At 35.2% G+C, this 23,150-nt stretch overlaps 4 protein-coding genes across 7 annotated transcripts; 3 read left to right on the top strand and 1 right to left on the bottom strand.

The window, feature by feature from the left end:
• The first annotated feature begins 152 nt into the window (after positions 1-152).
• LOC101248114 (PHD finger protein ALFIN-LIKE 3) lies at positions 153-5,661 on the top strand. 2 transcript variants are annotated; one of them, XM_004241854.5, is made up of 5 exons: positions 153-461; positions 964-996; positions 3,268-3,496; positions 4,670-4,799; positions 5,018-5,661. In XM_004241854.5, exons 1-5 carry the CDS (start codon positions 356-358, stop codon positions 5,291-5,293), a joined length of 774 nt encoding a protein of 257 aa, XP_004241902.1. In that variant the 5' UTR covers positions 153-355; the 3' UTR covers positions 5,294-5,661. The 2 variants fall into 2 exon arrangements, with proteins under 2 accessions (XP_004241902.1, XP_010322833.1); XM_010324531.4 differs by having other exon boundaries at positions 154-461; positions 5,015-5,661.
• Positions 5,662-6,267: 606 nt separating this feature from the next.
• On the top strand, positions 6,268-9,404 carry LOC101244777 (threonine synthase, chloroplastic-like). Its single transcript, XM_004241842.5, has 2 exons — positions 6,268-6,694; positions 7,759-9,404. The coding sequence occupies exons 1-2, from the start codon at positions 6,462-6,464 to the stop codon at positions 9,092-9,094; spliced, it is 1,569 nt and encodes a 522-aa protein (XP_004241890.1). The 5' UTR covers positions 6,268-6,461; the 3' UTR covers positions 9,095-9,404.
• Positions 9,405-9,675: 271 nt separating this feature from the next.
• LOC101256190 (large ribosomal subunit protein eL20z-like) lies at positions 9,676-12,921 on the bottom strand. 2 transcript variants are annotated; one of them, XM_004241882.5, is made up of 5 exons: positions 12,634-12,921; positions 11,817-11,956; positions 10,561-10,687; positions 10,307-10,424; positions 9,676-10,024 (listed from the first exon to the last, which is right to left on the bottom strand). In XM_004241882.5, the coding sequence occupies exons 2-5, from the start codon at positions 11,824-11,826 to the stop codon at positions 9,971-9,973; spliced, it is 309 nt and encodes a 102-aa protein (XP_004241930.1). In that variant the 5' UTR covers positions 11,827-11,956; positions 12,634-12,921; the 3' UTR covers positions 9,676-9,970. The 2 variants fall into 2 exon arrangements, with proteins under 2 accessions (XP_004241930.1, XP_069154884.1); XM_069298783.1 differs by having other exon boundaries at positions 10,261-10,424; positions 12,634-12,842.
• A 4,811-nt stretch (positions 12,922-17,732) lies between these two features.
• Positions 17,733-22,792, top strand: LOC101261720 (U-box domain-containing protein 35-like). Of its 2 annotated transcripts, XM_019214208.3 has the most exons (11): positions 17,886-18,026; positions 18,113-18,168; positions 18,422-18,507; positions 18,981-19,102; positions 19,244-19,435; positions 19,836-20,454; positions 20,677-20,760; positions 20,865-21,272; positions 21,347-22,078; positions 22,353-22,423; positions 22,574-22,792. In XM_019214208.3, exons 3-10 carry the CDS (start codon positions 18,451-18,453, stop codon positions 22,398-22,400), a joined length of 2,262 nt encoding a protein of 753 aa, XP_019069753.1. In that variant the 5' UTR covers positions 17,886-18,026; positions 18,113-18,168; positions 18,422-18,450; the 3' UTR covers positions 22,401-22,423; positions 22,574-22,792. The 2 variants fall into 2 exon arrangements, with proteins under 2 accessions (XP_010322835.2, XP_019069753.1); XM_010324533.4 differs by lacking the exon at positions 18,113-18,168 and having other exon boundaries at positions 17,733-18,026.
• Positions 22,793-23,150: the final 358 nt, after the last annotated feature.

The following is a 23,150-nucleotide window of genomic DNA, read 5'->3' as shown; positions in this document are numbered from 1 at the left end:
ATGATTCAATTTGTTTTTATTAACCATAACGATGAACAATTCTACCCGCCCTCCCACCTTAGTAGTAAGGTTCGATTCTCCACATCGTAATTCCCTCTTTTACCGCACTCGGCTTTATTAAAAATATAACAAAATTTTAATTAGGTTTTTTTATATCATAGTCCACCATGTTATCCACTATATTCTAGGTTTCCTCATCATCTTCTCTTCACTTATTAAAACCCTTTTCCCCATTCTTTGTTTCTACACACAATTCAAAATCCCCTCCTCCCTCTCTTTCCCCCCCTTTGAACTCTGCAGCCGTACGCCACTCTCATTTTCCTGCGAATTTCCTTCGAGGTTGCTCTTCTGATTAATGGACGCCGGTGGAGGAGGAGAACAGTTTGATTCCCGAACTGTGGAAGATGTGTTTGGGGATTTCAAGAGACGACGAACTGCTTTGATTAAGGCTCTTACTGTTGGTGGGTTTTTTTTTTTTGGTGTGTGTTGTTTGGTTTTTTGAATGTTTATTAACTGTTCCATTAAAACCCTTGAGTTTTCATTGGATTTTTGTTGTGGTGTGTGAGAAATTGAGATGAGATTTTCGATGTTTAGTAGTTTTTTCTTGAGAAAATCACAATCCCCTCCTCCTTTTTTCCCTTTGAATTCCGAAATAGTAGTAATGATGTTTCGCGTTATTTCATGTGTTGTTTTTCATCTTGCTCGTTTTTTTTTGTGCAAATTTTATTTATCGCTCTTTGAAAATTGGAAACCCTAGAGTTTTTTCTTTTGGATGTGTTTGTGAAATTAAGATGAGATTTATCAATCTTTTGAAGTTTTTGAGAAAATCACAGTCCCATTTTTTCAGTTTTTTTGAATTCCCAAATATTAGTAATGATGTTTACCTTTGCTTCACTTTTTTTTTTTAACTATTTGTCTTTATTCTGTATCTAATTGGTGTATTTTGTTTTTGTTATATTCCAGATGTGGAAGAATTTTATCAGCAGTGTGATCCTGGTAAGGGTTTTTTCCAGTTGGACCTTCTTCAGTATAAAGTTTGGAATTTTTTACTTGCATAAGCTGTATGTAATGACTGTCATTGCATTTTTGTTTCATTTTGGTTTTGGGTATTAGGGAATTTGATATTGCTCTAGACGAATGATAGCATCGTGTTCTGATAGTGAATGAATGAACTTGCTACCTTTGCAGAGTTTTGTTTGTTCATTGGCATCTTTTGTATGCAATGCAGTGTGTGTTCCTTTTTTCTGAAAAAGACTTTAAGGAAACAGGATCAGTTTGTTCTGAAGAAGTTAAGCAGTTTTGTGTTAGTTGTCATTTGCTGATAACTATGTTAAAAAAATCTAGAACAGACTCACACTTGCGGTTTTATCCGATACCTAGTTGTTGACTTGACTTGGATAGTAAATGTGATGTCTGATACACTGGTTCATTTGTTGCATAGTTAAAGCTTCAACAAGCTGCTGTAATTATTTATTTAAGATGCAGCCACATGCGATAAATAAGCCATGTTGAAGGAACTCCAGATATACCTTGCCAATACAAATGTATTGATTGATTAATTAGATACTAGACAACATCTGCTTCAGTGTTCTTTCTCCCCCTCTTTCTTCTTTCCCCTTGAACTGGCTCCGTTATCAGTCATATGTATGTTAGGATGGTGATGACATATGCAAAAGTGAATCCAAAAAAATTGAGTTTATGGGTTCTAGATTCTAGATTCTATATTGTAGAAAGAGAACTTATTTGGTTTTGGATAAGTTTATACATATTAAGTGGATTTGAAGGGTGTGTGGATTGGCTTTTTCCAAAGTGGCTTATTGTCTAAAAGCTAAAAAACATAAGTTGGGAACGCCCAACTTTGGCTTTTGGCTTTCTTTGTACTTTTTCAGCCTAAAAGAAAGTGCTGATGTTTTCCAAAAGCTTCCAAAACTAAAGAAGAGCTTAAAAGGCAGACCTTCTTAATCCAAACACCCACTTAGCCTCTCTACCTCCAAGGTAGGGGTAAGGTCTGCTAAGCTTTGTCCTCTCTATTCCCGACTTTGTAGGATTACATAGGGTGTTTTGTTGTATATCAATTGGGTTTCTTGACACAAATATAGAGTTTTCGCCAAGGTTATTGAGTTCTATTGAATCTATAGCGGCATAGCCTCAACTTTAGCTGCACCCTTGAATATGTGATTGTGCCAATACAAGTGGTCGGAGTAGGTAGAAAGGATTAGGGCGTGTTTTGGTCCAAGGAATTTATGTAGGAGCAGTCAATTAGTTGTACTACACATATAATTAGGTCTCTTTGGAGAAAATTAGGCGGCATTGGGTTTTCTGAATCAACTATTATGTCAGAACTTTTACGTATAATTAAGTTGTCTCGATAGACTTGTAATTTTTTAGAATCTATTCAGATTTATCTAAAGATAGGATAGTCTTAACATTACTGTGCATTGTACCTTTATATGCCTATAAATACAAAATTCTTATATTTTATATACCACTTTGTATGGTCTGTTATGTTTTTTCTTTTATTTGCTATGCCTTGTTCTAATCTGTATTATCTTTTCCAAGCTGACTTGTTATGTGTTACTTGAGCCGAGGGTCTGTGTGCACTGGGTATGTTATTGTATATGCCAGTAAACATATTCATAAATTCTCAGTTTGTCATGTCATGTTCTCTGCAGTTTCTCCATTTCATTACATTGGCCAAGTGCAAAAGCAAAAAATGATTGAGCAAGTGTAAATGGTCTTGCGTATTTATAAGTTCTGTATTGCCATGTCTGTAATAAATATTTACCTTCTCTAGAAGCAGAACATTACTTATAAATTACAGGGCATTGAGCTTCAACATTTTTTTCATCTGAATTTTTGCTCCTTACTTCCCTAGCTGTGCTAAGTTTATGGACCTAAATATAGCCATACATGGATGCATTTAGTGGTAATTTATGGATGACAAGATTTGCTCAAAGTTTTCAAAAGTGAACTTGCTTTGCTACTGGAAGTGTCATATGTAATGGCACTGACTCATACTACTGCTCTGTGTGTCACATATTAGTTGATTGATGACTTAGAATACTTAGTTCCTTATTGATACTCTTATCTTTCTCCTTTAATTGAGACTCAGTTTTTGGTAACATCTACCGTGGTCCCCTTCTTTGAACAATTTTTTTATTTACATTAATGTGGTGTACTTTACTTTTGTAATTTATTCCATCTTATATGAATGATTATGTAGTTTCTAATTCAAGCGGTTAAACATCTTCATTGTGTATTATCCAGAGAAGGAAAACTTGTGCTTGTATGGTCTCCCAAATGAACAATGGGAGGTCAATCTGCCTGCTGAAGAAGTACCACCTGAACTCCCTGAGCCTGCTCTTGGTATTAACTTTGCTAGAGATGGGATGGAAGACAAGGATTGGCTATCCTTAGTTGCTGTCCATAGTGATTCCTGGCTGCTTTCTGTCGCCTTCTATTTTGGTGCTAGATTTGGGTTTGATAAAGCCAGCAGGTACTTTTTCTCATCTGAACTTTCATTTGTTGTAAGCACACATATTTCCATGCTTAATGGACGTTAAGAGCATTACTTGATTGAAATATGTGATAAGTTTTGGAGATATTTGCTTCTAGTATTTCCTTTGATGATTTTATATTTGTATTTGATCCCCAGTAAATCAAATTGTTTATCTGTTTTCCTGGTTGTTCTCTCAAGCAATTCCATGCATCTATTTGATTTGTGATGTGTTGCATTGAAGTAATCGTTTTTTGTTATTAGTAATATAGTTCAGACAGTGATTGGTATCAAGCTGCCACTACTAGCTGTGCTACTGTCCCAGAGGAGGTATAAATGTTAAGTCTGCTTTATTAAGTTGTACGCAGAGATAATTATTGGGCATGGGCAGAACTGTGCTGGTTCAGTTAGAAATATAGATATTCTAATTACAGGCTAAAAAGATTCTTCCTCCAGCTTGCATTATTTGTTATGTATGGACAGATTTCAAATGGGATGTAAATCAAATCAATAGACAGTTGACCTCTGTTGCTTGGATATCTGTATGATTAACATACCTACGCGTTGTCAAACTTGTTTTTGGCTTAACACAGTCAATCAACGTACATCATTGTATTCATGCTCAAGTATTTTCTTTGAAATTGTGAAAGAGCTCTTATTGAGCAAGGTTCAATTTTAGTTCATTTCTGCATTTTGTGTTTGCTACATGTAGGATCTTTGTCAGAGGGTTTGATGAATGAAAAATGCTCCAACTTTTCACTTAGAAAAGTAAATTTGATGTTAATGGAAAGCCATGTTCTGGTTATTTTCCATTAGCCCTACTGCATATAGGATTCAATAGTTTATTCACTACTTGAAAAATTAAGGCATTAGTGACGGACTAATTCCATAGCTTAACGACAAAAGTCATTGCTAAACCTATTTAGTGATGGCAGTTAGCTACGACCAAATTTAGTGACGAAATTCAAAGCTGATTCCTGTTGTTGTTTTTTGTAGTTATTAGGTTCACATTTCTATTATCCACCCATCATTGTGCCTCCTGTTTGAAACCCGCATCAGGATATACATTGTCAATATGGCCTCAGTGGTGACAGAAGTCATCATAGTTCCCCAGCTCATGAACTTCACTGCGTTTTTTTTCTGTTGCTCATAGTTTCTTTTTATCTTGTTCAGGAAGAAGCTTTTCAACATGATAAATGAACTGCCTACAATATATGAAGTAGTGACTGGTGCCTCAAAGAAACAACAGAAAGAAAAATCTTCTGGCCATAGTGGCAAGAAATCCAAGTCAAATTCCAAGGCGGTAAGTCTATCTTTGGACAATATGTTGGTTTGCTGGTCAGAAGTAGCATATTCGTTTTTCTGTTTTCCGGGATATTAGAGATGTGAAGGAGAGCTTGTCCTTGGACTATCTAATCTGATCTAACCCTGTAACAACGATACCTATTGTGAATATTGTCTGACTACATGGTGTCTTCACTTTTGGTTGATCATTTTCTTACTTTTTGGTGGCAAAAGCAGAGGGCACAAGACTATCAGGAGAAGTTAGCAAAGTTGCAGGCTAAAGATGAAGAGGAGGAGGGTTTGGATGAGCAGGAGGACGAGGATGAGCATGGCGAGACACTGTGTGGTGCCTGTGGAGAAAATTATGCAGCAGATGAATTTTGGATATGCTGTGACATTTGTGAAAAGTGGTTCCACGGCAAGTGTGTGAAGATCACCCCTGCCAAGGCTGAGCATATCAAGCAATACAAGTGTCCGTCTTGTAGCCACAAGAGACCTCGAGCTGACATATAAAATTTGATAAAGTAGCATCTTCTGTTAGTCAGGTTATTCAGGCTGTTTGGCTCTCTACCTCGTGGAGGTTTAATAGCACTGTGGTTCATCTTTGTACACTGTTGGTTAGAACATGCAGCTGATGAATAGGGAGGGTTCTATTGATGGTGGTTTAGTTATAAAAAAAGTAGTCTTAAAGTAGCAAAAACAGGTACATACTATGAGTTTAAACAGTTGATGTCTCTTCTTTAGTTGTTTTAGTAGGAGGATTTGATGTGGTCTATTGAGCTTCCACCAACTTTGGTGTACATGTCTCTTTGGTTTTTAAACACTTAATGTTGCCTATAATTGTGAATTATGGTCATGTTTATTACATACACCATTCAAAAGATGGTATACTCGGATCGTATATTTCTTAGTTGGCCCTTGTCCTCTAGGACAAGTAAAAGTGAACGGAAGGAGTATACAATAATCGAATCTGTTGGTTATCTTGGCACAAGAATTTCACTTTTTTTCAGTTGTCTGAGTGCTGTAATAATATAACGCTACATTGTCCGTACTTGTCTGCCTGTTTTTACTTGCGAAAAATAGACTTGGTTTTGATAATACAAATTACATCAACCCAAAACTTGATGAGACATAACGAGTTTTTTGTTGATAAGGTTAAGTACAATCTTACCTTCTGTTTGCTTGTGAAAATGTAATTCCTAATAATGTACAATTTTCACAATATTCAGCTGTTTGAAATACTAATATCGAGTTTGTTTCAAGGCTATCGAACTCATGTAATTCTTAAAAATGTACTAATATCAAGTTTGTTTCAGGACCATTGAATTCATAAAAAATGTTATTGTGTTGTATCTCTTTTTTAAAAATATATTATTTTATTCGTTCAAAATAAGTGTTATCTTATAAAAAATCACTCTCTTTTTAAAAACGTAATAATTGATTTCGTTTCAAAATAAATGTCTAAAAATGCACTAGAAGGGAAAACGCCTTCATTGACAAATTAGACTTGTATTAGATTATATAAATAAATTAAAATTTCATATAAATGTGATTTCTAAAATTTATAGTTTTCTTTTTCTTATTTAACAGTAGCAGATTTATATTTGTCAGTGGAGAGTACATTTCTCATTCCCTCTTTACCTTCTCTACTGCCTCATAGCTCACTCTCTTTGCTTCAACAATGGCGGCTTCTTGCATGCTCAGATCCTCTTTCCTTTCTCCTAACCATAATCTTCATCAACAATCCTCTCCTAAATCTAACCGTGCTTCCTTCTTCACTCCTATCAAAGCCACATCTTCAACAGATGATGCAATCTCAAAATCTCCACAACTTCAGAAGCACCGCCGCCCTGCTGACGAGAATATCCGTGAGGAAGCCCGACGCGACGTATCTTCCCACAATTTCTCTGCTAGGTATGCGTACTATGCTACCCATTTAACATTCCTCTGTTATTGCGTTGTTCCGGTTTTGGTTTTCCCTTATTATTTGAATGAGCGCATTTAACCTTCTATTCATTCAATTTTTTTAGTTTTAGCTTTAACTGAATCATTATTCTAAATGAATTGAGAAACTAGAAAAATAGTGGAAATAGATATTCCTTATTTAATCATCCTTCAAGATTCAATTTTTTTTCCAGCTTAATTTGTGGGTAGGTATGTCATTGGGAAACTACCTGGGTTTGCATACAAATACCTTCCCCAGACCCCATTCGCGTGACTACACTGAAGATGTGGTTGTTGTTGCTTCGAGAAAAGTTGTTATTTTGGGGGTTCTAAATGGTGGTTTGTTGACTGGGAGTTTTCCAACGATGGGACTATGGGGTTGCCTCATTACTGTGAATGTTGGAGAGATTGGACTTCACTGGCTCAAGAATGGAGAGGCTTTCTGCCTCCACAGTATCTGAATGAAGTACAGATCGGTTTTTTGAGTGTCTGGTATATGCCTTAACGACAACACCATAACCAATATAATCCCACAAGTGGGGTCTATGGAGGGTAGGAGATGTACACAAACCTTACTTCTACCTTTGCAGGGTAGAAGGAAAGTTAAGGGTATTTGCCTTCTGTGGGCGTAAATGTGGAATCAGAAGGGCTGAAATGCCTAGGAAATCTTAAGGATGAAGGGTGTGCGCGCTTGGTTTGATGCCCTCCACCCATCAGTACTGGACATCAGCAATCAACACTCTTTTCACCTTTTATCTTCTGTTTTGATTGTAAAAATAATGATTATGTTAAGTTTTGTAACAGCATTATCTCAGGGAACAAAATCACACATTTCAAAGGTTGAATAGGCTCAGTTAAATAACCTTGGCATTTAAAGTGGAATAATATAAATTCACTAAATTTGCTACTTCCCAACTGTAGCAAGCAAATCGTAGACATATATATTTACATCAAGCTCCCATCTACTTTACCAAAATGTTGGTGCAATTGTACTCTGCACCTATTAACTTAAAATTTTGCATATGCTTCTGCAGGTATGTACCTTTTAATGCCGATCCTAACTCCAGCGAGTGGTATCCTCTCGATGAGATTATTTATCGCAGCCGATCAGGTGGCCTACTTGATGTCCAACACGATATGGACGCCCTCAAGAAATTTGACGGCCAGTACTGGCGGTCCCTGTTTGATTCCAGGGTGGGCAAGACAACATGGCCTTATGGTTCTGGTGTTTGGTCCAAGAAGGAATGGGTCCTGCCTGAAATTGACAGTGATGATATTGTCAGTGCTTTTGAAGGAAATTCCAATCTTTTTTGGGCTGAGCGTTATGGGAAACAATTCCTAGGCATGAATGATTTGTGGGTCAAACATTGTGGAATCAGCCACACCGGTAGCTTCAAGGATCTTGGCATGACCGTATTGGTGAGTCAAGTAAATCGGTTGCGGAAAATGCATAAACCAGTTGTGGGTGTTGGCTGTGCTTCCACTGGAGACACGTCTGCTGCGCTGTCAGCTTACTGTGCATCTGCAGGCATTCCATCAATTGTGTTTTTACCTGCAAATAAGATATCTATGGCGCAACTGGTTCAACCAATAGCCAATGGGGCCTTTGTGTTGAGTATCGACACTGATTTTGATGGTTGTATGCAGTTGATTCGCGAAGTCACAGCTGAGTTGCCAATTTACTTGGCTAATTCCTTAAACAGTTTGAGGCTAGAAGGACAAAAGACTGCAGCAATAGAGATACTGCAGCAGTTTGAATGGGAAGTTCCAGACTGGGTGATAGTTCCCGGTGGTAACCTGGGCAATATATATGCATTTTACAAAGGTTTCCACATGTGCAAGGAGCTGGGGCTTGTTGATCGTATCCCAAGACTTGTTTGTGCTCAAGCAGCCAATGCAAATCCACTTTACGTGCATTATAAGTCTGGTTGGAAAGATTTCAAACCTGTTAAGGCAAATACAACATTTGCATCTGCTATACAGATTGGTGACCCAGTATCTATTGATAGGGCTGTCTTTGCTCTAAAGAAGTCCAATGGGATAGTGGAGGAGGCTACCGAGGAAGAGTTGATGGATGCGATGGCTCAAGCTGACTCAACTGGGATGTTCATATGCCCGCACACTGGTGTGGCATTGACTGCACTCTCCAAGCTGAGAAAGGCTGGAGTTATTGCGCCTACTGATAGGACAGTGGTTGTGAGTACAGCTCATGGGTTGAAGTTTACTCAATCCAAGGTTGATTATCATTCTAAAGAAATAAAGAACATGGAGTGTCGGTTTGCTAATCCCCCGGTACAGGTGAAAGCAGACTTTGGATCTGTCATGGATGTTCTGAAGAAGTATCTATTGAGCAAAAATTCCAAGTTCTAACTTTTTGGAAGAGTAAATTCTGCTTACCAAAATCATCATCTTTTGGTTCATCTTCGTCCATGATGAAGAATTTGGTATAATTAGGTGAAGTCATGAAAGGCTCTGAGTTTCCAATGAGAGAACTATGTTTTTAAGTAGGAACTTTTAGTGGTTGCAACTTTCTACTATTTTTATGCTCCTTTGTCTAATGTTGGCGTTCTGAATATTTTGTAGCATTAGCATCTGCCTCAAATGAGTGGTGTTTTCTAGTTTGAGGGTGATAATGTCATGAAAACTGAATAAATAGCGCCTCATATGGGATTTTTATCTACCATCTGAATATATATCGTGAAAATCATACCTTTTCTTGGAAGGGGAACGTTTATTTTACATGTTGGCCATTGATACTTTAAAGAGGATTCAGTTTCAGATACTGCATCTTATTTGAGTAGTTTCACTTTGCATGTAACACTCTTTTCTTTCTTAGAAAAGCTCTCGGTAAACCTTTTTTAGTAAATTATTGTCACCAACATGCATACCAGCAACAAGAAAAAACAGTTGGGCATGAAAAATTATACAAACATGATGGGTCCATGAGCAACTGAAAAACAATCTTTTTTGGTTCCTCATGTATATTGCTGCACCAAAATATTACAGGATGAAGCCATAATATCGTCTAATAGACAGCACAACAAATGGACACTAGTACTAACTACTACATGTTCATACCCTTGTTAGTGAGTGAGTTATTTTCTCCCATTGCCTGCAAGCATTCTTCCAGTAGGTGTCACCTTTCTGTATGCGTGCTCTGGTGAAGTTACTTTCTTCATAGGGGAGTCATCACTTAGTTATCTGGATTATGGATTTCAGCTAAGGTAAGGGTATAGCAGAAGATGACTACAATACAATCAGGGCAACTGCAACTAGAGCTGCTACAGTAAATATCAGAGCCTGCAATGATGAACTTATTTGAGATACATGTACAAATGTAAATAGATAAGAGGATTTTGAGGACAAATTGCTGCTGATCCTACAAATAACCAACAACTAAACTTCATTGGTTCTTTTTTTATTATTATTTCCGAGAAGGTAAGCAAAATTATTTTTATTGATCAGTAAGAGTATTAAGAATAAGATGTAGAGAAGGCAGATTCCCTTGAAATATAAGGACTTTTTAGGTGATCAACCTGAAATCAGAATCAATGCAACTTGCACTTAAGGATGGTAACTCACAGCTATTGCATTGGCAGCTAGCCCTGCCCGCTCCCTCGGATCTCTCTGGTAGTGATTCCGGAAGTAAAGAACTGTTGCATAATACCACATGAATGGGAATACAAAACCAAGTAGCAGGCTGCAATAAAAATAGATAAGAGAAGAAGAACACGACTTAGAGCATATAAGATATGTCCAAAGAGAAGTTTAGATCACGACAAAAAGACAGAAGAGAGGTGGGGGATGAGAAGAGGAGCAACAAGCAAGAAACTCACGAAAACCATCCTATTCCACAACCAAAGCAAGGAAGAGGTCTGTCAAAGATCCCCAGCTGATTGTTTTCCGCATCTTCCGGGGGCATATTACTGCTACTGGGATGTTCTTTGGCATCTTGCAGTAGATCTGTATGCATAAAAATGACATAAGCAACCACTACTGGTCCATAATAAACAGTGATTAGATGCAGTAGACTGCAGCAACAAATATCTGAACTAGAACTACTTTCTGAAGTCCTAATTCATGCTTGCACTTTATATTTTGAATTACAGAGGTTGGCTTTTGAAAGTTAACGCCTGAAAGGCTGAAACATGAGAAAATGTACTATTCTTCAGGGCTAATGAAGTTTAACGTATAATGCCTTAAAGGCTATAACTTTTGAGGTAAGAGTAGAATAGAAATAAATAATTGATCTGTGCTGAAGCTTAGAAACAGAAGTATCACTAGAGAATTCCATTTTCTAAAATGTAATGCTCAAATTACTGTACAGGGGGTAATATAGTCAGATGCCGTTACACGAGTCAACAATGTAATAGTTCTTTGAAGCTCAAGGAAAGAGCTAAAACTTAAAAGAAGAGTGTTCATGTTCATACTATATTCTTGTCCTCTGAATGTGAAGTAACGAGAAAACTGGACAAGTTAAACATGAAGGACATATGAAACCAGCAAACCTGAACATCTTTTTTTTAAAAGAAAACAAATCCGAGGTCAATCATTAATGCAACCGGATAAGTGATTACATCTTAAGTTAATCTATAAAAAACCATAGCATCTAACACTGTAACAGAGTATTATGCATGACTTTGTGCCAATGATTAATATAAAGTTAGCTTTCTCAAAAAAAAAAAAGTTATGTCCAAAGAATATCAATATCCAGATGGTTAAAATAGAAGAGTTTTTACTTCATTGAAATATCTACAATCCCAATCTTTGTAGTCAAACGTTTTCCCAAAATCATGAAATTCCAAGATAGAGATCTTTATCAGTACCCACCTTCACAACATAAATACTGCTGCCCCCAAGTTATCAATTTCAAATAAAGAACGACTGTCAGAAGTTAGTATTGTCCATGCTTGTAAAAATTCTATGGAAGGCCTGATTTCATTAAGATAATGTTACCAAAAGGTACAACAAAACACCAGATTCATAATGTTAGCAACAGGCAACAACTTGAGGTTTAAGGCAAATAAAATACGAAATTCATTAAGAAAACAAAGTGTGGATATGGCTAAAAATCTCAAGGACGATTACATACTCTGATCCATGTGTAGTTCTGGGTTCTGACTTCTAACCCTCAATTCCTCCTCCACGACTCTTGCAACAAGTGATTTGATGTTTGCAGCTTCAGCAGCTGTTGCTCCAATCTTGTTGTGCTTGAACTCTAAAGCAAATTAACTGTCCGACGGGGAAATAAAATGCCATGTTCAGAACAAAATTCATCTGAACCTTGGGAACTAAACTAAGCATCTAACGTTTAACTATTCATGTTGAGTTCAACTTTCACTAAATGACAATCAGTAGCCACTAAATTCCGATGACATGTTTAGATAAAGAACTCTCATATGACTAGGAAATACAACTGTAACATGGCTTGCAATTCTACTATCTTATACCACAGTCATTAGGCCACCAATTCCAAAAAAAATTGAATTCACAGAAAACTAACGTTCAACTCCTAGTCAAAGAGGATGATACACAAAGAGAAGTCAAGATTCCAAAGAAGCTTGAACCATCAGGGTAGTGCAATCGAAGTTTAATACGATACTGGAAAACATTAGCAACCGATCACAGTTAACACAATTACGAATCACTTCCAAAACCCTTCTTCAATTTTCCATACCAAACATTGAGAATCAACGAATACTGGCATGTATACTTGTCTAAATAAACCTAATTTGTCTTAGTTAGCAGAACACGTGCAGATTATACCAATAATTTCAACTACTTTGTGTTTTTCAGTGCAATTAACTAACTGATCAGTGCAATTAACTAACTGATTGACTGAAATATACACATTTCCCCGATGTCAATGGCCAAGGATAAAGAAGAGAATGAAAACGAAAATGTCTTACCCCAAACTGAAGAACCAGAGAAAGACCGTGAGGAGGAAATTGCGAAGGAATAAGACGAAGAGCCAACGGTTATCCTGGTAGATACTGAAAGCAGCGACAGTCTCTTCGTCCTCGCTCGATATACCGAGTGGCCGGCAATGGAGTTCGTGCACCGATCCGGTGGGTTGCTCCGGCCAGTTAACGCATAACCGGTTGTTCACAGAAGTTGCAATTGAGTACGAGTCGCAACTGCCATTTTAGTTCTTTCTCCGTCCTTGAAATATTAAGTGTAAATCGTAATTACTGATTAACAACTCTTTCCGTCCCTTTACGAAAATCTATTGATTTGAGGTAAATTATATTATATTAATTTTATATTTTATTAAAAAAATTTCAAAAGTAATAAAAGATATAACGACAATTTTTTTACTTAATGAAAAAATATATTAAAAAATACTAATTAAAATTATTATATTTTAATCTAAAAAAACTATGACAATTATAAGTGAACTAGGGAGTAAAAAATCCCTATTTAGTTGGCATTAATTCATGCAATTTGGAGAGTTTTGGGCTAAACAAATCCTGTTGGTTTATTTGGTCCTTCAAATATAACTCTAAGCATAATTAATCTCCTAACATTATATAAGTGAGCACTTTTTGATCCTCTTTCGAAAAGGCAAAATTATGTTATTACTTTCTCCGTTTAAAAAAGAATGATTATATTTTTTCTTAAATCTACTTTAAAAAGAAAGACCTTTTTTTATTTTTGACAACACTTTAACTTTAGCTTTTCACGTGACATGTTTAAGGTCACAAGATTAAAAGACATTTTGGTACATGACACAACTTTAATTTAAAATCACAAAATTAAATATTTTTTTCTTTTTTCTCCGTTTCAAATCAAACTAGATCATCCTCTTCAAACCACAAGATATACATAGTTTCACATATACTAACCCTACCTCTCTTGTCTAACAATTACATATACTATCACTAATTAATAAGTTAAACCATATATTACTAAAGATAAATTAGGTCATACATTACTTAAACTTAGCAACAAATAATTATCTTTACATTTAATTATTAAACATCCCAATTAATGCTCCAATGTAGAGCCGTTAATATGGGCTAGGCCCGTTGAGTCGGCCTGACCTAATCCGATATTTAATAGGGTTGGGCTAAGATTTTTGAAACCCATTTAAGAAAATGATTTTTTAGCCCGTTCTCAATAAGTCTATTGATTTTTTGGGCTTGAGAATATCAATAGGGTCGACCCTGACCAATAAAAATTAATTAAAAAATATAATATAACATTAAAATATAAAATTAAAGAGAGTCCAAATTCATAACGATTAGCTTAATATTTCTATTTAGATATTTATACTTTTACTTGAAAAAAAACTTAACAAATATTTTATAAAAATAATTTTATTTGTAGATTTTATTAACAAGTAGTAACATTAACATTATGTAATATTGTTTTATCGATATTTATGATCATATTTTAAAATTATAATTTAATTTAATAATTATAAAAAAAATATTTTTTAAAAAAATTGATCTGGCCCGGCAAGCATGTAGCCCACCTACTTGTGGGTTGGGTCGACCTTTTCATGGCCCACACCAAAAATGGGCTAGCTCGGCCTGACCCGTAAAACATCAAAGCCTGTATGGATTAGTCGGGATGAGGGTGGGTTAGCCCATATTAACATCTTTACTCCAATGCCTATTCAAACAACTTAAAACATGTTCCCGTTTTAACTATATCCGACCAATCAAATCTGGTATAAGACATAATATTTGAAACTATTGTAAATAGAATTAATTAGGTTCTAAAGTAGTAAAATCTATGTTGCTTCTCTTAAAAATAACGGTGTTAATCCATGTAACTTGTAAAATACTAAAACTCATCGGACAACTTCATTCTCCTTTCCCCCAATTTCACACGCGGAGAAATTTAGAAATACTTTAATAAAATAAAGGAGTAATAGCTTTGGCGGTCACTCAAATATCAATTTTTTTACACGAAGTTACTTAACTTTCATTTTCAATTTAAAAGTCACTCAATTATGACTTCTTTGTACAGAAAATCACTCAACCTATTTAGTTATTTTTTCCTTAAAATTTGAAAAAATTGTATGAAATAGCAAACTATGAATCAAATGAAATGTTACAGCCATAATTTATTTTAGTTGTAATTCGCAGCAAACATCTCCTTTTTTTGCCATATGATTCAGTATATAATCAGCCATTTTCAATATACAATTAGTCATTTTATATATTTCGATATAAAATGTATAAAAATGTGATTGTATTTGTATAAAGTAAGAGAAAATTGTACATAAAGTACAAATACATATAATTTTATCTTGTACACTTATAATTACACAAATACAGATCTTATTATACGAATTACAATGTATAAATGAATGAATACAAAACTGAACAATTTGCATAAAATTGGATGTTTGTAGCGAATTATACAAATCAAAAGCAGTAAACATAAGATTTCGTATGGAGTGCAATTATGCAAACTATACCTATAACAACAAATATGATTTTTATGTGTGTTATATATGAAATATTGCTCATTAAAAATTTTGTTGACATGAAATTTTAATGATTAACCAAGTTTTTAAGAATCAAATATATATTCACTTAGAGTTTAACTTCTATGCACTGCCGGTGTATACTTTTTTTTATACTAACACATACTTTTTAGGCAATTTTCTTTTTTGTTATTAATATTTTTATTTTATACATTTGTTTAAGATTTTCTTTCCTTACTAAATAAAATTATCAACTTTGTATTTTTACGGGGTGCACTTCTACAGAATTTAATGAACATTAAGTTTAACATATAGAGCTTCAAAACGAATGGAGAGACAAGTATCTAAAATTTTGTTGTTAATTTTTCTTACTGTAGAAAATAATTTTATCTTCTAAAGTACAATTTTTGTATACTCCTGGCACAATTATCATTTTAACTCATATTTTGAGCTTTAAATTATTGATTTCTCCATTTATTTACTAGATCCTCTGTTTTTATTTATCAAATAGATTATATTATGATTTTTTTCATCTACATTTTCAATCATAAAATTTTCATAAGTAAATATTTTTTTTTCACTTTGATATTTATTGAAATGTTGCACAAATAGGTGAAAACAGTACTTTAATTTCTATTTCGTTTACTACAAAAAGTGCAAAACATTTTAGACCATCCATTCAAGATTGACACTTTAGAATATTTTAAGATAAGGTTCACAATAATTAATTTTGTATATCTTAATGATTGTCATAGTTGTAACTGGCAATATACACAATATTTGTAGAGAATAGAAAATTGTATTAGTAGCAAAACAAACGAAAGAACTACTTGATATACATCTATTAAAAATTTCTATAATATTTTGCTAAAAAGAACCTAAACAATATAGTTCTTTTTTCAAATAATTAAATGACATTCACATATTTCCTCCCTTCATGCGACAAACTACAAATGATTCATAAACTTAACTGAATTTTCAATATCGATTCTATATCTACGAAAGAGTGTACAATAATAGTACATAACTTTCAAGAGTTCAAAAAAAGAGCTAGAGATGTCTTAAATGGGGCAATATGGTGAATGAAGGTTCATATAGCACGGCGTCATAGTTCTTGTTGCTAATTTAGACTTAAAGTTCAAAAATAATTCACATCTGAAATGGTATTACATTATTTCGTATATACAACATAAGTTCAAAAGAACGATCAGAGATTAATAAAGAAATTAACCTTTTTGCTTCTCCATAGCAACATCTTCAATATCTCTCTGTGAATACTATGCAATACACTTCATGTGATGTCTTCCGTAGAAAGTCCTTCTTTATCCTACAACATATAGTTAATGGATATTAGATTACTGAAAAAAGGGGCAAGAATCCATCAAACTCCATTAAGAAAGAAAACAGAGGAATTTTGATAATTGGTGAAGAGACAAACAAAATGTTATAGTGTGAATGTTTGAAAATTAATGGCAATGGACATGATTACACGTATTTTGTAAATTTGAAATAGATATAAATAACGAATAAATAGTTACCATAAATTCTGTTGATAATAGTTTCCCTTTAAAATGTTTCAATGATGGATGCTCGTAATTTGCTTCAATGCTAATGAACAAGAGAAGCAACAGTAATGTTAAAGGAAATTTTGTAAAAGTACACTGGTAAAATAAACATGATAATTTTATTTCGCAAGGAAAAATAATTCTAAACTAAGCTAAAATAATAATAGAGTCCTAATTACCATACATTACTGTATTTGATACTTAGATTTTATAAAATAAAAATATTAATAAAAAAAAGAATCTTGCTTTAAAAGTATACGCCAGTGTAAAAAAAGTATATACTACCGTGCATAGAAGTTAAAATCATTCATTTGAATCATTTAATGACCAGTGCTATTTAACCCAACCAACAGAAAGTAAAATGCTCAAGCGACTTTGAATGATATAAATAGATATATATTTGGTTCTTTAAATTTTGGTTGGTAATTAAAATTTCATGTAAGCAGATTTTAATTTAAAAAAATAATTAAATAAGTTGAGTGACTTTCTATGCAAAAGAAAGTCATAGTTGAGTGACTTTTAAATTGAAAATGAAAATTTAGTGATTTTATATGAAAAAAAATGAATAATTGAGTGAACATCAAAGTTATTAACTTAAAAAAAATGTGAAATTCATATAATTTATACATGTATTTAATATGAAGTAATACATGTATAAAATCATAAATACGTGTATAATTCTAAGTTTGTTTTTGGAACTTGGGAGTCAAATGAGTGACATTATGATTTATGATTTGAAATATTGAGAGGTGAAGCTTTGAAGTTGGCTCCTAAAATTTAGAGCATGCAACAAAGAACTATATCCCATATATCAAAAACACAACGTCATCTTCTAACCGTTTTCATATATTTTCAGAATATCAATAACAATATTTTTTCGGTTTTCTATTGGTGGTGACAACGGGCGCTCAACGGTGCATTCATGGCTGTGCTCCTCCTTTAACGGCCAAACTAAGCGGCTGCCGGTGCTGAGCACCGGCGAGGCGGATCCAGAGCGGTTCAATGGAATCCTTTGCTTCACCTCGATTCATAAGTACATAAGCCAAGGAAAAAAAATTAATGCTTGTATAAATATATATATATATATATATATACGTACACATTGTACTCAGCTAGGATTATAAATCCTAGATTCGCCGGATCATGAAAAGAAGTGATAGCGTGATTGCCGTGGCGATAGACAGAGACAAAAATAGCCAACATGCTGTGCGCTGGGCGGTTGATAATCTCCCTGTAAAGAAGAATGGCAAAATCCTCCTTATACACGTTCATCTCCATAACGAAAATGTCAATTCCCGTATGTATTATGCCTCAATTTTAACCTTTTTTTAGGGCAATTATGTGGATTCTGTGTAATTATTTCGATAATTTTCATGTTGATAGTCAATCGGCTGGCTGCTGCCATGGGCGGAGCCAGGGTAACGCAGGGGAACCAATTGGTAAAAAAATCACACTACTTCGTGTTTTATATTTTTATTTATTGCTGAAAATCTTGGCTCCGCTGCTGCCTGCTGATATCCTGATTAATCTGTGTTTTGCTAAGCTCACTAGTAAGGAATTGATTAAAAACAAAAGAAAAGAGGAGCAATGCCTTCAAATTTGATGTATAAAATCTAATGTTAATGCCGACATCTTAATTTTTTTTATCTGTTTAACACTTGGCATTTATGTTCATCTTTTCATATATTACAGAAAGCACAGTTGCTAGTCATTCTCCCACAATGGCTGAAATGCAGCAGTTCTTCCTTCCTTATCGTGGAATTTGTGCTCGAAAAGGGGTAATAATCTTAAAATCACCTAATTTTTTCATCTAATTGGCCTCTTTTAAACTGTGTTGTTGATATACCTTAGCCATGGGTTGTGCACTCTACACTCCCCCTGCCCCAGGAGCACACTGAGTATGTTGTTGTTGTTGTTGTTAAGAAGTGTTATTCATATTTCAGTTCAATTTGTGGAATTATGAAGAAAAGCCAAAAGGGATAATAGAGATCAGATGTTTTAAGTTGTAGTTCGATTGAAAATTGTTAGTCTTTATTTTAATTTTAGGATTTTTCTATTTCTTGAAAGCAATTAGCATGATATCCAGGCTTTAGTTATAGTCTGTGAGGAAAAAAAGTGAATACTTAAACATTATTCTTCATATTTTGAGGTGAAAGGATCCACAAATCTTTGAAATCACAAGGTTACAACTTAACATGATATTAGAATTTATGCAGTTGTGAGCATTCTGTGATTACTTTGATCATTCCAGATTCAGGCCCAGGAAGTGATTCTCCAGGACAGTGATGTTGCACAAGCACTAACCGAGTATATATCTCAGAAGTTCATCACCACCATCGTATTTGGTGCTTCAACCCGGAATGCCCTTACAAGGTATGAGTGAGTGTTAGTTTTTCCATGCCCTTAATTGTGTTTTGGGAGTTCAGAGTATGTTAACAAGGTCTGAGCATCAAGTGCTTCCTTGGTTTTTCTTCTAGTTGATAAAGAGTTCTAATTCTCAGCTTTCTATGTCAGAGCATTTAAAATTCAAGATGTGCCAAGCTCTTTATCCAGATCTGTGCCTGAATTCTGCTCGATCTATGCCATATCAAGGGGAAAAGTTCTAAAACTCAAGTCAGCAAGTCAACCAGCCACTCCTAGCAGTAAAGCAAGCTCCAGCCGAACAGGATTCTCACACAATTCCCCAATTTCTCGAGTTCATATTCCGTAAGTCTATCCACAAAACCTCCCATGGTTGTTGAAAAGTAAGGTTCATCATGGTTACTGATTAGACTCTTTAGATAATCATTCTAGAAGATTTTTTCTCTTTCATGTATGTCATGACATTTCTTTGTTTCAGTTATCATTATTATCTGTTGTTGCTACAGTTCTGTTCTCCTTTTTTTCGACATGACTTCTTCAGTATTGTATTTCCTTTTCTGTCTGATCTTTGTTATGCTTTACTGGGAGCGGAGGGTCTATGTGAAACAATTTCTCTACCTTCACCATGTAGGGGAAAGGTCTGTGTGCTCACTACCCTCCTCAAGCCCTACTTGTGGATTACATTGGGTTTTTTGTTGTTGTATGTCATGACATCTACTTCATGATTTTAATATACAATTTTCAGCCAGGGGAGTTGGGGAAGTATTGGGACCTTTGAATCTATTGACGCTGGCAGCCGAAGCATATATTCTGATAGCAGTAGTGTCTCAGATAGGAATCCTGCAAGTCAGAGTACTTCACCCAATTACAGCAGTGCTACTGAGCATACACCAAAGGCATGGTCGGACAGCCAAAACAGCAGCAGGAATCCTTCACCAGATCGTTCTGTCAGCACTATCGGTGAAGTATTAAATAAAAGTCAACTAACGAGGCAACCTGGCTGCAAGAATCTTACTCCTATCTCATCGTGGGGCAATAGTGATGATTTTGGTGAATGGGCACCACCCGCAGAGCTAGTTGGAAGCAGTGAAAATTCCTCCCAGGCTTCTGTTAATTCAAACACGGATACTACAAAAATACTACATGATAGACACCTTGGTAGCCTACTACCTCCATCCCAACACAGAGTCAATAACCTAAACCTTTGCATGCGCCCTAAAGAGAATTCATTCTACTCTACATCTGGTTCGAGTGATCTTTCAAGCTCCTCAAGTTACCGTTTCTCTGACATGTCCTTTGAGCATTTGGACTCTTCTCATAATGTTTCAGAAGCTTCTAGGAGTTCCATCTCCTTCCAAAATGCAGTAAGTTCAAATATGCTCCCCTGAGCTTGAATCTTATGGGTAGTCTAGTTGTAGATTGAATCTTATGGCCTATCTATTTTACTCATTGTCGGAAGATATTTAACTTTTAAACTTTAAAGTGACCTTGAGATTATCTAAAAACTGCACCATAATATGACCTGAAATATTGTAGTTAGCACAGATCAACTGGATATTCTTTCCTCATTTTTACATGCAATACAGGATGAGTTGGAGGAGGAAATGAAAAGGCTAAAATTTGAACTGAAACAAAGCCTGGACATGCACAATGGAAACTGTAGACGACAGGTCAGAGTTCGACGGTCACATATTTTTATCAGCACCTGAATTATTCATTTTCGTTACTCCATATAATAATACATTTATCCACGCAACTTTTCATATTTTTCAAGGCAAGAGAGATTGATCATTCAGCGTCAAAAGAGGCATGCAACTTAGAAGAAGCCAAGGAGGCTCCTGAGGCTTCACATGCTATGTTGGAAAAGGAGAAGCAAAAATGCAAAGCTGCATTAGAAGTAGCACAGATGGCGCAATACATAGCAGAATTGGAATCTAAGAAGCGATGGCATGAAGCAGAAGAGAAGAAGAAAGCACAAGATGCATTTGCCTGCAGTGAGAACTGCTATAGGAGATACTCAAAAGATGAAATTGAAGCTGCAACTAACTACTTCTCCAATTCACAGAAGATTGGTGAAGGTGGATATGGTCCTGTGTACAAAGGCTATCTGGATCACACTTCAGTTGCTATTAAGGTTCTAAGATCAGACATCACGCAGGGGCAAATACAGTTTCAGAAAGAGGTACTTTTCCAGGTTACAAATAACACAGATGTTTTTGGAAATCCAATACAGTTAGGTGCCTATTTTTATTGCAGATTGAGGTTCTAAGCCGCTTGAGACATCCAAATGTGGTTCTTCTCTTGGGAACATGTCCGGAGTATGGTTGCCTTGTCTATGAATGTATGGAAAAGGGCAGCTTAGAGGATAGGTTGTTCTGCAAGGACAAAAGTTCTCCTATACCATGGCCTGCTCGTTTCAGGATAGCTGCAGAAATTGCTGCTGCTCTTCACTTCTTTCACCTAACAAAACCAGAACCCATTGTGCATCGAGACCTCAAACCTGCTAATATTCTCTTGGATGCTAACTACAGAAGTAAGATTAGTGATGTTGGCCTGGCCAGATTGGTTCCACCGTCTGTCTCAGGCAGATTCACTCAGTGTCTCATGACATCAGCTGCTGGGACATTTTGCTATATTGACCCTGAATACCAAAAGACTGGGATGCTGAATACAAAATCAGATGTTTACTCTTTGGGAATCATGTTATTACAAATAATTACAGCAAGGCCTCCAATGGGTTTGACGCACCATGTTGAGAGGTCAATTGAAAAGGGAAAGTTTGATGATATACTAGATCCATCAGTGAACGATTGGCCCTTAGAGGAGGCGCTATCCTTCGCTAAATTGTCTCTAAAATGTTGCGAACTCAGGAGGAAGGACAGGCCAGACCTTGGTTCAGTCATATTGCCTGAATTGGAACGACTAAAAAACATTGCATTAGACTACAGACGTCCCTCAAGTTCACAAGAGAACTTAGCAGTGACTGAGGTATGTTACCTTAACTTAAGCTTCATTTTATGTTCGGCCTGGGGACCCCTAATCATAATATAATTTGATCAAACCTCTCATAAGAAATATTTGATGCCAATCACTCAGCTTCTTCATCTAATGAAGGCACATTCCTTCTGAATGAGACCATTCAATATGGTCTGGCTTTCCCCTGACCTAATACATAGCCGGAACTTAGTGCATCAGACTGCCTTTTTTAAATCAAATGGATATCACATGTACTTAAGCTGCTCTATGTCCTTTTTTCTATCAGGAAATAAGAAACAGTATTTCTGACAGTCAATCAGATAAAGCAGCATAACTGCTCTTGTACCTATTGACAAGGTAATGATTACCATAAGCCTTCATTAGTTACTTTTAAAAAAGTTTCTGAAATTTATTCCCCTTCCATAACCCAGTCTGACTGGGCTTTAAGGTTATTTACCATGAATTGTTTTCAAATCTGTTAATTTTCTCAACTTTGATGCCATACAGGTGATACCGCTGGTCACCACCTCAGTTTTCAAGCATATTTTCAGTCCAGAAAATCTGTAAATACTAAATGTACAGAGATACAATATAGTCACCACCACAGCACCCCGTTGTAAATTTGGAAACAGAAAAATACTTTTTTGATTCCAGTGAATGTCAAAGTAAATTGAATTTCTTGAACAAAAACTGATATTCTAATGAAATGTTATCATATTTTATGAATCTTGGCTTATTGAGCCTATGGAAAGAGCACTTGAATGGACATACTTTTAGTTTCTCCGGAACAGTAATTGCCTTTAACAATTGAAAAAGGCAAAACTAAACCAAGGTACAGTTGTGGCAAAGAAATCACATTGCAGATTTCTAAAATCAGTTCCAATGCAAAAAGTAATTTTCAACTCTTGATGTTTAATTGTTTGTCATCATGTAAGAAGTGCAAAATGGACATCCCATGAAAAAAAATATATATTCTTGCTAGAAGATTAATTTAGGAACTTGCAAAACAGTATTATACATCTAAGCAACACAAAGTAAAAACTTAACAAGAAAAAAAAATCACTACAAAAGGTAAGATTTGCAT

This window comes from Solanum lycopersicum, chromosome 6, assembly GCF_036512215.1.
Source record: "Solanum lycopersicum chromosome 6, SLM_r2.1".
Lineage (NCBI taxonomy): Eukaryota > Viridiplantae > Streptophyta > Magnoliopsida > Solanales > Solanaceae > Solanum > Solanum lycopersicum.
Note: the sequence above shows the minus strand (reverse complement) of the source record. Positions and strands in the feature narration are given on the sequence as shown.

Bases quoted from the DNA above. Each gene is read 5' to 3' on its own strand.
- LOC101256190 (XM_004241882.5), bottom strand. The intron at 10,425-10,560 runs GTGAGTTTCTTG...TTTTTATTGCAG, and splicing joins TGTGGAATAGGATGGTTTTC to CCTGCTACTTGGTTTTGTAT. The intron at 10,025-10,306 runs GTGAGTTACCAT...TCATCATTGCAG, and splicing joins TAGCTGCCAATGCAATAGCT to GCTCTGATATTTACTGTAGC.
- LOC101261720 (XM_010324533.4), top strand. From the start codon at position 17,873: ATGAAAAGAAGTGATAGCGTGATTGCCGTGGCGATAGACAGAGACAAA. The intron at 18,508-18,980 runs GTAATAATCTTA...TGATCATTCCAG, and splicing joins GAATTTGTGCTCGAAAAGGG to ATTCAGGCCCAGGAAGTGAT. The intron at 20,455-20,676 runs GTAAGTTCAAAT...CATGCAATACAG, and splicing joins CCATCTCCTTCCAAAATGCA to GATGAGTTGGAGGAGGAAAT.
- LOC101248114 (XM_010324531.4), top strand. From the start codon at position 356: ATGGACGCCGGTGGAGGAGGAGAACAGTTTGATTCCCGAACTGTGGAA. The intron at 997-3,267 runs GTAAGGGTTTTT...TGTATTATCCAG, and splicing joins TTATCAGCAGTGTGATCCTG to AGAAGGAAAACTTGTGCTTG. The intron at 3,497-4,669 runs GTACTTTTTCTC...TATCTTGTTCAG, and splicing joins GGGTTTGATAAAGCCAGCAG to GAAGAAGCTTTTCAACATGA.
- LOC101244777 (XM_004241842.5), top strand. From the start codon at position 6,462: ATGGCGGCTTCTTGCATGCTCAGATCCTCTTTCCTTTCTCCTAACCAT. The intron at 6,695-7,758 runs GTATGCGTACTA...ATGCTTCTGCAG, and splicing joins TCCCACAATTTCTCTGCTAG to GTATGTACCTTTTAATGCCG.